General features: G+C 42.3%; 3 protein-coding genes across 7 annotated transcripts in view; 1 reads left to right on the forward strand and 2 right to left on the reverse strand.

The window, feature by feature from the left end:
- RFESD (Rieske Fe-S domain containing) overlaps nt 1–313 on the reverse strand; it is a 9,919-nt gene extending 9,606 nt beyond the window's left edge. For 2 of the 5 annotated variants that reach the window (XM_023749915.1, XM_023749911.1), the window contains exon 1: nt 192–313. The gene's annotated coding sequence lies outside the window, so the exon portion shown is untranslated. The remainder of the gene's footprint in view (nt 1–191) is intronic. The other 3 variants (XM_014446022.2, XM_014446061.2, XM_023749888.1) reach the window with 3 other exon arrangements.
- LOC102428825 (zinc finger protein 420-like) lies at nt 274–12,511 on the forward strand. Its single transcript, XM_014445627.2, has 2 exons — nt 274–418; nt 8,069–12,511. The coding sequence occupies exon 2, from the start codon at nt 8,386–8,388 to the stop codon at nt 10,132–10,134; it is 1,749 nt and encodes a 582-aa protein (XP_014301113.1). The 5' UTR covers nt 274–418; nt 8,069–8,385; the 3' UTR covers nt 10,135–12,511.
- A 1,268-nt stretch (nt 12,512–13,779) lies between these two features.
- The window catches only part of GPR150 (G protein-coupled receptor 150), a 1,977-nt gene continuing 1,803 nt past the window's right edge, over nt 13,780–13,953 (reverse strand). The window contains 1 exon segment of the mRNA XM_006081542.3: nt 13,780–13,951. Within this exon segment, the coding sequence (XP_006081604.1) occupies nt 13,780–13,951 (172 nt within the window).

Below are 13,953 nucleotides of genomic sequence, written 5' to 3' on the forward strand. Positions count from 1 at the left end.
TGTACCCGCTTGGTTGGATAGGGTCGAGAGGCAAAACTACATGACAGCTTTCATACCAAACCATGCCGCGCGGGCCGCCGTCGCCGGAAGCCCGAGCCCAGGCCCGCCTCCCAGCCGGAAGCAGCGGCCCCCGCGAGCCCCGCCCCGCCCCACGCGCGGCCGCCGAGCTCCGCGGCCGGAACAGAATTTACCTTCAAGTCCCTCGCTTCTCCTCGTCGTGAGCGGCCCGCCGCGGACCCCGCGAGAAGCTACTGCGAGAGCCGGGGCTGCGGGCAGCGGCCGAGCCTCGGGAGGCGGGGCGAGCCGCCCACGTGACCCCGGCGCGCCGGTCTCCGGGAACCACTAGACGGCACCGCGGACCAACCAGGCTCTGCCGGGACCTTCGAACCAAGTCTCATTAACCTTCTATTTCACAAACGTAAGTGGCATCCATTTATTTTGAAATATTTGTTGATCTCACCACATTTAAGATGTTTTATTGCAAGGAAGAATGGTTACAGGAAATACAGTGTAGACATGCGAATTGCTTGTAGCCATGGAATACTGTGTGTACCCTCTTTAGTGTAGAAGATTGTTTCTCGAGATACAAATACGTAGGTATGTACATAAGCTTTTTCTTAAAAAAAAATTATTTAGTGGTTTCTTGGAGGAACGAGGAAAGATTTTCACTTTCATGTTTTGAACTTTGCAACTTTGTTTTTCTCTTTATACTTCTCCGAATTTAAAAAGCAACAACGATCTTGTGTTCAAAACTGGCAGCTAGGTGCTCTGATGTGTGTGCATGTGTGTGTGTGTGTTTTTAAAGTGTTCTTGACTGTCTTCTAATGCAGTGGTTCTTAACTCTGGCTAAACTTATTAGAGTCACCTGGGGGTATTTAAAGTCCTGATGCCCAGAACGATGAAGTAAAAATCTTGAAGGGGAGAAGGATACATTTTTTCTAACTTCCAGGTGATTCCAGTGTGACCTCAGGTTGAAAACCACAGTCTGTTTAATATCCTGATATATTGATCTCAGATCCTTGAGTTGCCAATGGGGCCTTGGGCTGCTGAAACCCAGAAGCCTTTTCCATTTATCCCCAAATGCCATGCAAATGACTTTTTTTTTCTCTGAGCCAAAACATGTAAAAGATTGAGAAGCCCAGAATAATGGGTTTGCTTACAATGCCATTTTCTTCAGATTTTTATTATGTTTAGTATAGCTTTAGGATAATAGTTGTATTTTATGGGATAATTTCCAGTTTGCCCGTTTGTTTCATGGATTCAAGCACAAATTAAACATCTAGTTTTGAAGAATTGCTTTACCGAAGTGATAATAAAATATATTTGGATTTATTATAATTTACATGATCTGTTAGCAATCCCAAATTATTTTATTGACACATGGAATATGTTAGTAGTCCTCAGTTGGTGTCACTGAAGGACTAAGTAAGGTTTGCTATTTCTAATGAAAAGTTCTTTTTTGCTTTGGCATATGCCGGAAGCTGGTCCATCCTTGCTACTTGACACAGTCGCTGCAGGGAAGAAACATCTGCACATCATATGTTTCAAGGGACCTGGCATACTGTTCTTAATATGTTTGCTCCCCTTCTTAGCACTATGTGTTCTAACCAGGCCCACCTCCCCGAGAAAGGTTGTTTCCCCAGGTGGGGATGTTTCCCTGGAGTTAGGGATTAACAGGACTAAGGAAGGGAATAAATCAGTAAAACCCCTTAATTTAGTGCCAGGCGGGTAGTTAATCACCTTAACTACAATCAACGCTTAAGCTACATGATCTTTACTTAGGCCATTCTCCTTCAGTTACTGCCTTGTAGCTTAACAGAACAGTAGAGTAGTGACCTTGGAATGGAGCTAACAAACTAGCCCTAACCTTTGGAATAGAATGGATAGGATTAAAATCAACAGAGCTAGATAAAGGTAAGGTTTTTAGCAAAGGTCAGATAAGAAACTATAAACATAAAACAAGGAACTGTAGAAGGTCAAGAGAGGACCCAAAACATACCATGATATAGAGGAATGCTTATAGAATCGAGTAGTATAAAATACATCTGTAACAGGACAATAGAGAGAACCTGGCTATGCTGATCACCTGAAAGCTGTCTCCGAGTCCATCATTCTTCGCCAACTCCGTCCACACCTTTGGGAACCCCTGGACCACTGGGGCTGGACCCCGGCAGGCATAAGCTGAGCATTAAGATAAGACACATCTTAGATCCACTGACCTTAAATCTGATTTTGAATAAACTGAGGACCTCAGTAGATATACAGGAATATATACATACAGAATGAGAAAGAAGTGGGAATTTTTTTTTTAAATCTCCACCGAAAGTAATAGTGTGATTAGTCATGTAAAATATAAAACGCTTTGAAAGCCGAAACCGGTTTGGCTCAGTGGATAGAGCATCGGCCTGCGGACTGAAAGGTCCCAGGTTCGATTCCGGTCAAGGGCATGTACTACCTGGGTTGCGGGCACATCCCCAGTAGGAGATGTGCAGGAGGCAGCTGATCGGTGTTTCTCTCTCATCGATGTTTCTAACTCTCTATCTCTCTCCCTTCCTCTCTGTAAAAAATCAATAAAATATATTTTAAAAAATAAAATAAAATAAAACGCTTTGAAAGCTGAATTGGCAGGCTGAAAAAAACTACCTTTCTCCATTTCTGAGACTCAGGTCTACAAACACACGCACACACCCATGCAGCGTAGGCATGCTCATGAATTAAAAGCAGGAGCCCATAAAGTCCATTTGAAAGTCATTACAGCTCAGAATAAAATTTATGATTCATACTGTCATTTTACTTTTCTCCTCCCCCCTCCCTTCCCTTTTTTTTTTTTAATTAGAACAGTTCCAGCTAGTGTAGGCTCCCATGAAGGTGTACCTGAGGCCATTTGGAGGCACTTTCTTCCTAACTTTCATTCTTTCCTTCCCTACTAGTGACACCTAGTGGTAGCGGCTGGCATGAGTTTTGTTACCAACGACAGAAAACTGGCTTTTCTTCTGTGATCTGGCCCCTCAATATCTTTGCAGATAGTTTCACTTGTCCCTTCTCACCTTTGAGCCCCGTTCCTCTGCTCTGAGCATGAGGCTGTTTCTAGGCAGGGTTTTCCAGGACTAAGTCTTTCCTCTCAGAAAGGTTCAAAAACTGCCTTCAGTCCTAGCCAGTCTGTCTTGTGAGGAAGTTTGAAGAATATCCATCAATCTGGATTTCCTATTCCTTCAAACCAGAAAAAGATGATAACATGGCCCTTATTAGTCCATGGGGATTCAGATTATGAGAAAGTGAGGGTGGCTCTAAATGCCACCTATCTGCTTATGACTTGTACATGGAAGTCTGCACAATATTCATACCTGCCTGATACTCCAACCTGAATATTGTGGCAGAAAGAGTGGTGCTCACCCAACATTCCATCTACTACCCCATGTTTCCCAACCCCATTTACAGGTGATTGAGACTTGGTGGCTAGTTTTGGCCAATGGACTGTGAGTGAAAGTGCAGTGTCGCTCCTAGACTTAAGCATAGCAGAACTGATATGAGACTTCTCCACTCACCTCTTCTTTCTGTCACAACAATTGACATTCTAGACCAGCACTAGACCAGTTTTTTTCAGTCGGATCTCACGGACCACCGGTTGGTGACTGCTGTTCTAGAGGGTAGAGCCTCCACCAGCCTGAGTCCCTGAGTGACTATGTGGAAAAGAGACTACCCACTCCCTCCCCCAACTCACCAACTTCTACCAAGCTATAATGACATGTAACTTAAGTGCAAAATAAACATTTATGGTGTTAAGCCACTGAAATTTTAAGATTTCAGTTTATTATTGCAACGTAGCATATTTAATCTATCTCATACATAACTGTCTCAAATTTTATGTGTTCAGAATTGAAGTAATTTCCTCCCGTAAACATACCTATACTTCCTTTGTCCCTGCCATCTCCATAAGTGACAACATTGTCCATCTTTGTTGGTTTTGTTTTTAACTGTTCCCTTTGAACCCTAATAGGGGATAGAGTCCTGGAGTGTTAGTCCAATTGAAATTCCTTTACATGAGACCACAGGGTAAGGGATGTGGGTTCCTGTCTAATACTCCACAGAGCCTGGTGTTTCTGGGCTGGGTGTGCTGCATTGAGGGAGAGTCTATAGAGTGCCAAAGTCTCCACATCTGCTGCGAGGGGCATTTTAAGTCTTGAACACAGAGGCTGATTTCAGCTCCTCTTGTTATGGAATGAATTAGTTTTATGCAACTTGCTTGCAGAGGTGATTCTCCAGTATTCCTCACCTTTGTGCCTCCTGGGGTATCACCTGTGCACATTTTTGACTCTGCTGTTGCTATTGCTCCATCTGGTTTCCTCTGGTCATAGGGAGCAAGAATACCTCTGCCACATGCTTTTACAGACAGTGCTTTTCTTCTTCTTTTTTAAAAATATTGTTGAAAGTATTACATAGATCATTCTTTTTCCCCCATTAACCCTTCCAGCCAGCTTCTGTCCCCACCCCACCCCATTAGGCCCTCACCACACCATTGCTTGTGTCCACAGGTAATGCATACAAGTTCATTGGTTGGTCTCTTCCCATCTGCCCTTCCCTGCCGTCCCTCTGAGGTTCAACAGTCTGTTCATGCTTCTATGACTCTGGGTCTATTATATATGTGTGTGTGTGTATAATATATATATATATATATATATATATATATATATATAGATAGATAGATATATATATATATATATTGATTAAGATATTACATATGTGTCCTTATCCCCATGTTATCCCCTACCTGCCCCCCCGCTCATGCCTTCACACACACACACACACACACACACACCCGTTGTTCATGTCCATTGGTTAGGCGTATATGCTTGCATATAAGTCCTTTGGTTGATCTCTCCCCCTTACCCCCACCCTCCCCTACCTTCCCTCCAAGGCCCGACAGTCCAATCAATGCCTCTCCGTCTCTGGATCAGTCCTTGTTCATCAGTTTATGTTGTTCATTATATTCCACAAATGAGTGAGATCATGTGGTATTTATCCCTTAAAGAATATCCTTCAGCATTTCATATAATCCTGGTTTGGTGGTGATGAACTCCTTTAGCTTTTTCTTGTCTGTGAAGCTCTTTATCTGACCTTCAATTCTACATGATAGCCTTGCTGGGTAGAGTAATCTTGGTTGTAGCTTCTTGCTATTCATCACTTTGAATATTTCTTGCCACTCTCTTCTGGCCTGCATGGTTTCTGTTGAGAAATCAGCTGACAGTCGTGTGGGTACTCCCTTGTAGGTAACTAACTGTTTTTCTCTTGCTGCTTTTAAGATTTTCTCTTTGTCTTTAGCCCTTGCTATTTTAATTATGATATATCTTGGTGTGGTCCTCTTTGGATTCCTTTTGTTTGGGGTTCTCTGCGCTTCCTGGACTTGTAAGTCTATTTCTTTAATCAGGTAGGGGAAGTTTTCTGTAATGATTTCTCCAAATAGGCTTTCAGTATCTTGCTCTCTCTCTTCTTCTGGCACCCCGATAATTCAGATGTTGGTACGCTTGAAGCTGTCCCAGAGGCTCCTTACACTATCTTCATATTTTTGGATTCTTTTTTCATTTTGCTTTTCCGGATGGGTGTTTTTTGCTTCTTCGTATTTCAGATCTTTGACTTGATTCTTGGGATCCTCTCGTCTGCTATTGGATCTCTGTATTATATTCTTTATTTCAGTCAGTGTATGTTTAATTTCTGACTGGTCCTTTCCCATTTGTTTGGCATTCTCATTAAGGTCCTTGAAGGTCTCACTAAGTTCCACGGAGGTCTCACTAAGTTTCTCAGAGGTTCGTAGAAGATTCTTGAGTAATCTTATAACTGTGGTTCTGAACTCTGTCCTCCATTCGTTTGCTTTCCTCCATTTCTTTCATTTGTGACATGTTTCTTTGTCTTCGCATTTTTGGCTGACTGCAAGGACCCGCTGTGTCTATAAGAAGAACTGCTACAGCGATACCAGCAGATTTCTCTGCTTTGTTTGGAGTTTGGAAGTTTTGGAGCTCTCTGATCCAGCTGCAGTTTGTTCAGCTGCAGAAGCGCAGGTGCCTCCTTTGTGCAGCCAATCACAGCTTGGGAGGGGATGTGAATAGAGTGGGGCGAGGTCTCAGGAAGACACCAGGGCGGAGCAAACAATGGTGTCGTCAGGTCTCCGTGACTCGGACTTCATGTTTTTGCGATTCCCCGAGTGCCGCGCTCCCCGACCGCCACAAAGATCCCCAAGAGCAGCTCTGTGAGAAAGTCACCCTCGCTTTCCCACCCGCTGCAGGACAGTCCCGTTTCTCCCCGTAGGAGCCTGGGACCCCAGTGTCTCGCTGTAAATGAGTTCAGTGCGTTCGAGAGCTTGTATCCCCTTCCTATTGAAAGAAACCGCGCACCCAGGTGCAGCAGCCTCGCACAGGCTCTGTACCTCTGTTCTTGGTGCCGCTCCCCTCCTACTCGGTCTCAATGCGCTTTTTTTCGTTCCTTCTAGTTGTAGAACTTCCACTCGGTCAGCTTTCCCGTGGTTCTGGATGATAGCTGTTTTGTCTTATGGTTGTGGTTTTAATGTTGTTGTAGGGGGCAGCACGTACAGGTTTGTACCTTATGCCACCATCTTGATTCTCCTGGGTCTATTTTTGATCATCAGTTTATTTGGTTCATTAGATTCCACATATGAGTGAGATCATGTGATATTTATCTTTCTCTGACTGGCTTATTTTGCTCAGCATAATACTCTCCAGGACCATCCATGCTGTTGCATATGGTAAGAGCTTTTTCTTTTTTATTGCCGCATAGTATTCCATTGTGTAAATGTACCATAGTTTTTTTATCCACTCATCTGCTGATGGGCACTTAGGCTGTTTCCAAATATTAGGTATTGTAAATTGTGCTGCTATGAACATAGGGGTACATATATCCTTTCTGATTGGTGTTTTTGTTTTCTTGGGATATATTCCTAGAAGTGGGGTCACTGGGTCAAATGGGAGTTCCTTTTTTAATTTTTTTGAGGAAACTTCATACTGTTTTTCACAGTGGCTGCATTCCCACCAGCAGGGTACTAGGGTTCCCTTTTCTGTACAACCTCACTGACACTGCCTTTCCTTGGTTCTGGGATTTGCATGATGCAATATGCCTTCAGAGCTTCAGGCCCCTCTGCTGGTCCTGTTCCTCCTGGGAAGGCTCAGCTGTTTCTGACAGGTTAACTTGCTGCTTTCGTTGATCTCTTTCTCTGCCACATGCACTGTGTGCCGAAACTGAGTGCCTTCCTTGCTTCCTTTTATTTTCCACTTTTTTCTAGCCCAGATTTTTTTCTGAGTCTGCATAAATAATGCACTGTGCAAAAACAATTCTTCCTAAAGTTGGTACCAATAAGAGATAACCTTCCATCAGGCCAACATCTGAGCCATACCTGTACTTGCTCTGGTATTGTCCAGCCGACTTTACTTTAGTGTGTGTCATCTTGGTTGTATCTCCTCTAGGACCTAACTCAACACAATTCTCTTGCCTGTACCCTCAGGTATAGGCATTACAACTATAATAACTATCACTTTCGAACTCACCTATAAACACTGGGTATTTAATCCTGGTTTTCCTCGTCTTCTTCCATAAAACTGTCCAAATTTCTGTAACCACTTATATCTGCACTCGTCTTCAAGGAAGTGTTTCCAGTGGGCTAGCCCCAAAGGTGGGGTTACATAGTCGAAATGTGATTGCTAGAGGCTTGTGTATATGTGTGTGTGTTTTCTGTTTGGAGATGAGGACAATTCCCAAAGAAAGGGTATTGTGAAGAGAGCAGAGGCTCCTAAAAGGTATCCACTTGGAGAGTCAATTTGTACAGTAACATATTGACTCTGAGAGGTACTTCTGTAAAGAAACCTGTTGGGAAAGATGAATAAGTTAGAAGATACCATAAGGAAATATTAAGAAAAATTAATAATGTGGGATATTCTGCCAGATAACTGGCTTGGTCTCTTCAAAACACAATACCTTTTTTAAAAGGTCAGGGCGGGAAGATGGTGGGTTCTCCCTGAGGAGGGTGTTTGTGCTTTAAAGCTGATGCTCTCCATCCACCTTCCAGGCGCTGAAGTCCTTGTTGAAGTCCCTGCTCCAGAGCCTCTCACAGCGGAGTTTTTGGATGTCTTTGGGAGGAGAGACAGCATGAAGACGAAATAAAACACCTCACAGTGTGGTTTCCATGTAGGAGCTCATTGTTCCTGACTCTCTCCTGTGACAAAGGACAGAAGGGAGTGGCCTTTTCCTCATTTCCAGCTCCTTCTGACTGTGAGTGTGAGGTGAGCTGATTAACAGGCTGTGCGGACGAAGGCACATTCTGGGACTCCTCAACATATTGTCACCTGAGAAAACAACACAGATCCCTATCAGGACCAGGACCAAATGGCTGCTTCTCAGGAACCGTTGACCTTCATGGATGTGGCCATAGATTTCTCTCAGGAGGAGTGGGAATGCCTGGACCCAGTTCAGCGGAAATTGTACGTGGATGTGATGTTGGAGAACTACAGCAACCTGGCCTCCCTGGCTATACCACCTAAAGATAACCAGGCCTTTATGCCAAAGCCCGGAATACAAGATTTATTCTCTGAAATAATACTCAGTACACATCATGGAGATAGCATTTATCAATGGATTGAACGTTGGAAAAACTTTAAGCAAGAGTCACATCTTAATCGTCATTCAATTGAGCTTGCACAGGACCATTATACAAGTGGAGAAGTCTTGGACCAGATGTCCAATCACAACATACATCAGGTTATTCCTATTGTGAAGAAGACACACAAAAGAAGTAAATGTGTCCAGTCTTTTCAGCAATCATCAAATTACAGTGAACAAGAGAATATTCATACCGGAGAGAAGCCTTACAAATGTAAAGCATGTGGCAAAGCCTTTAAGTGTCATTCATCTCTCATTGTACATAAGGGAAGAATTCATACTATTGCAAAATTTCACAAACTCGCGGCAAATGGAAAAGGCTTTAGTCAGTCCTCAAGACATACTCAGCATCATAGAAATCATACGGGAGAAAAGTCTTATAAATGTTCAGAATGTGGCAAAGCCTTTACCCAGCACTCAACCCTTAGTATTCATCTGAAAATTCACACTGGAGAGAAACCTTATGAATGTAATGAATCTGGCAAAGCCTCTAGACGGTCCTCACACTTTACTTATCAGAGAGTTCACACACGAGAGAAGCCTTATAAATGTAGAGATTGTGGCAAAGCCTGTTGCAGCTTCTCAGATCTTACTAAGCATCAGAGAGTTCATACTGGTGAGAAGCCTTATGAATGTAGCGACTGTGGCAAAGTCTTTAGATGGCCCTCAAACCTTACGACCCATCAGAGAGTTCATACTGGACAGAAGCCTTATAAATGTAGAGAATGTGGCAAAGCGTTTATGGATTCCTCCATCCTTAAAAATCATCAGGTTGTTCATACTGGAGAAAAGCCTCATAAATGTAGAGAATGTGGCAAAGCATTCAGTACAACTGCAAAACTTAATCATCATCACAGAGTTCATACTGGAGAGAAACCTTATAAATGTGGAGAATGTGACAAAGTCTTTAGATGGCCCTCAAACCTTATTACTCATCAGAGAGTTCATACTGGAGAGAAGCCTCATAAATGTAGAGAATGTGGCAAAGCTTTTATCGATCCCTCCAACCTTAAAGGTCATCAGAGTGTTCATACTGGAGAAAAGCCTCATAAATGTAGAGAATGTGGCAAAGCATTCTGTACGTCCACAAAACTTAATCAACATCGCAGAGTTCATACTGGAGAGAAACCTTATAAATGTAGAGAATGTAGCAAAGTCTTTAGCCATTCCTTCACCCTTAATCGTCATCAGAGAGTTCATACTGGAGAGAAGCCTCATAAATGTAGAGAATGTGGCAAAGCCTTTATAAGTCCCTACTCTCTTAATATACATCAAAGAGTTCATACTGGAGAGAAGCCTTATAAATGTAGAGAATGTGGCAAAGCCTTCAGTGAGTCCTCAACACTTAATCGCCATCAGAAAATTCATGCTGGAGATAAGGCTTATAAATGTAGAAAATGTGGCAAAGCCTTTAGATGGTCCTCAAATCTTAATGTGCATCAGAGAGTTCATGCTGGAGAGAAGCCACATGAATGAAGAGAATGTGGCACATCCATTGGCAGCTCCTCAGACCTTACTGCACATCAGAGGGGTCATACTGGAGAGGAGCCTTATGAATGTAAAAATGGAACAAAGCTTTTAATCAGTGTTCCTGCCTTATTGTACAGCAGAGTTCATACTTGAGAGAAGTATTACAAATATGAGGAGTGTCATAAGTCCTTGACCAGCAGTGAGAACTTACTGAACATCACAGAATTCTGCCTGGGAACAAGCCTTATGAATGTGAAATATGTAGTAAAGTCTTTAAAAGCTATTCATGTATTACTGTACATGAGAGACTTCATACTGAAAAGAAATCTTTCAAATGTAGAGCATGTGCAAGATCCTGTACCTGTAGCTTCAAAATTTACTGGATATCAGAGACTTATATAGTGGAGGAAAGCCTTACACTGTAGAAAATGTGAGAAAGCACTGGCTGGCTTGCCTCAGTGGTTTAGCTTGGATGTATGAACCAGGAGGCCAGGGTGCCATTCCTGGTCAGGGCACAGGCCCCGGATGGGGACTCAATTCCAGGTATGGTTCTTGCAGGAGCCAGCTGATCAGTGATTCCCTCTCATCATTGATGTTTCTATAGCCCCCTCTCTTTTCCTCTCTGTGCTATAACAATGCCATTTAAACCTCTTCCTCCTCCACATCAGCCCATCAGGCCCCTATAGCTTCTGTTCAGTAGTTTGGAATTTTATTAATGCTATAACTGACATCAGAATTTGGCAAATATATTGCTTTATATTCATGAAGTAGGAAGCCCACCATTCAATTTTTATGCTGGATTCTAAAGTTTTGAATGTTATTAATTTTTGGAATATAATTTGGCTTCTGTGTACTTTATAAAAAAATAAATAAAAATAAAAAGGTCAGGGAGGCTGTTTTAGAATAAAAGAGACTAAAGAGCTTTAACAATCAAATGTAATGTATGGACTGTAATTATATTTTAGTCCAAAAGAAAAAAATCTTTACAAATTATATTGAGGACAAAAGATAAAATTTGAATTTGAACTGGGTATTGTGATATTAGGGAGTTAATGCTAATTTTCCTAAGAGTGATAATACTTTTGTGGTTATGCAAGCATGTCTTAGGAAATATATGCTCAAGTTTTCAGAGGTGAAGTGTAAGCATATGATGTCTGCAACTAATTTTCAAGTTACTAAAAAACAACTAAATATATTTAACAGTGTTAACATTTTAAAATGTTAACTGTTGAAACTCAGTGGTGACTGTGTGGGTATTCTTTTGTATTCTTCAACTTTTCTGTATATTTTGTAATAAAAAGTTAAAAAAGGAGAGAAGGGGGCTATTTAACCTACTGTTCCAAATACTCAACTATAAAACTATTTTTTCTTTTATAATGTATTAATATGGAAGCCTCTGCTGCTTCACAAAGTATTCTGTAGAACACATTGGTCTAGGGTAGGCTCTTAGTACATTTAAGAAATATAGAATAATAATAAAGATTTCAGTGAAGAAGGAAATCTTAAAAAAATTCAAAATACACTTAAAAATCTCCATCCAGCTAGCTGAGGAAATGTTTACTGTATCATTGGCAAGGAAGCCTCTCTAAGGAATTTCAAGCTTAACAGTGGCGTGACTTCACTGGCTAGATGAGTGAAGGTTGCAGGTTGCAAAGTGGCTCTTGAATGTCCAAGTATCCAAATCTTTTCTCTTAGTGTAACCTCATGGATGATGGCATAGGCTAAATTTTCAATCACCTGTATCCTTTGGTCCTTACTTAGAGCACTTTCAGAAAGAGAGAAAAATAAAAATGTATAGGCATTTGACACTTCCCATTAGGGATGAAGTTATAAGGACACCTAATAGTTTCCTGTGGCGGTAAATTTAATGTGCTAATTTGGGATACAGATGCCCAGGTATTTGATTAAATGTTTTTCCTGGGTGTGCCTGGAGGGTGTTGATGGGAGAGATTTGTATTTGAACAGAGACTGAGTAAATCAGATTGCTCTCCCCAGTTTGAGAGACTGAATAAAACCAAAGGTGGAGGGAGAGGTACTCTCTTACTGACTACTGAACTGGGCAGAGGACCTGAACAGACACTTCTCCCAAGACATACAAATGGCCAACAGATATACGAAAAGATGCTCAACTTCACTAGCTATTAGGGAAATGCAAATCAAAACTATGAGATACGATCTCACACCTGTTAGAATGGCTATTCTCAACAAACAGAGGTTGTGAAGAAAAAGGAACCCTCTTCATTGCTGATATGAATGTAAACTGGTACAGCCACCATGGAAACCAATATGGAGTTTAAGCCTAACGAATATTTCTTTTTGTAAATCTTCTATCCATATGCCGAACTCATGATGAATTATTCAATAAATATGTGTTGAATGCCTACTCTGTGTTGTAAGAGTTTGGAATATACAGGGTGGGGCAAAAGTAGGTTTATAGTTGTGAGTGTGAAACAAGTGTCTTGTATTATTATTTATTAATCGTATTATTTTCCGTAGAAACAACTGTAAATCTACTTTTGCCCTCCCCTGTGAAACAAAGACCTGAGAGAGCATTGACTCTGCAAGTGAATTTTACCAGTCTTTGCCCCTTTCTGCATCTTAGTTTTGCATTTGTGCATGTACAGGAAACACTGTAATGGAAAGCTTGCATGTTCTCAGCTGAAGGACACTGGCAAACAAGTGGAGATATTGCTCATAAACGCTGTAGAACCAAGGACAGTTAACGAGGAGGGTACCAATGAAATCTCCTTGACCTTGTTCTCAGCAATCCACACCAATAGACACTGCTTTCATTTTTTTAAAAAGGAGTTTTACATGTACGTGCAGCATTCTGAGGTTACAGCTTCCTTCCTAGCTGCAAATCGAGGCTCCCCAACCTGGGACAGTGAGCCCCGCCGGACCCACCACTTGGTACTTCTTTTCTCCACCTTAGAGGCTGGTCTGACTGAGCTCAGGGATAAATGCCTTCTGAAACTCGGCATTTTTGAAAGGGACTAAGGGAAGCTTTTATGTCTCCCTCCAAGTCCAGCTTCTAATGAAGTGGAAGCTAGGTTGTAAATAAAGACCCACACTGATTTTCTTCTGAGAAAACACACTACCATGAAACAAAAACACTACACACCACTCCCCACCTCACCAAAACAAAAACAGCACTAATTGTGTTGTTATTTTACGAATACTCCGTGGCTGTGAAGTAACAGCACAATTACATTTCTCACAGTACCACTGGTACAATTTCCGGGCTCCTGGGGAGAGCAACGTGGGGATTTTCCTCCTGGAAAGAAAGGCAAATTGGTCCCCAAGGTATACTTGATAGAAACAACGCAAAATAAGTAAAAACAGATGATAACCCAACAAATAAAAGCTTGGCAGTTTCGGTAAAACAGACGATGTTACCCAGAAACGTATGGGAGCGTAAAAGAGAACTTAAATTTCCCAAAGGCTTGCTCCCTCGTTTCCAAGTGGGAAAATGTGAACAGGAACTGAAAGGAACCGGAAGAATATAGGAAAATGTAAACATTACAAAAAATATATATCAGGAGAATGGAGAAAGTGGACAGCTTCGGTGTCCCTCTCTCAGAGACCCTCCGGTCCGCTGTGATCAGAGGCTGTGCCGCGGCAACAGATGACCCGTCTCTGGCCACGGACCACCTAGAATGCGCTTTCGCAGGAGCAGGGCAGCGGCCAGGGGGGTGGCGGCGGGGGGCGCAAGCCGCCCTTCTCCAGCTGCTCCCGCCGAGCGTGGTGATAATGGGGATGGGGCCAGCGGTGGCGGTGGAGCGCCTGGTGGCCTTGGGGCCCCTCGTCGTCTTCGAAAATTCCCCT

This window comes from Myotis lucifugus, unplaced genomic scaffold (assembly GCF_000147115.1).
Source record: "Myotis lucifugus unplaced genomic scaffold, Myoluc2.0 scaffold_0, whole genome shotgun sequence".
In the NCBI taxonomy this organism is placed as follows: Eukaryota; Metazoa; Chordata; class Mammalia; order Chiroptera; family Vespertilionidae; genus Myotis; species Myotis lucifugus.

Coding starts and splice junctions, on each gene's coding strand:
- LOC102428825 (XM_014445627.2), top strand. CDS start 8,386: ATGGCTGCTTCTCAGGAACCGTTGACCTTCATGGATGTGGCCATAGAT.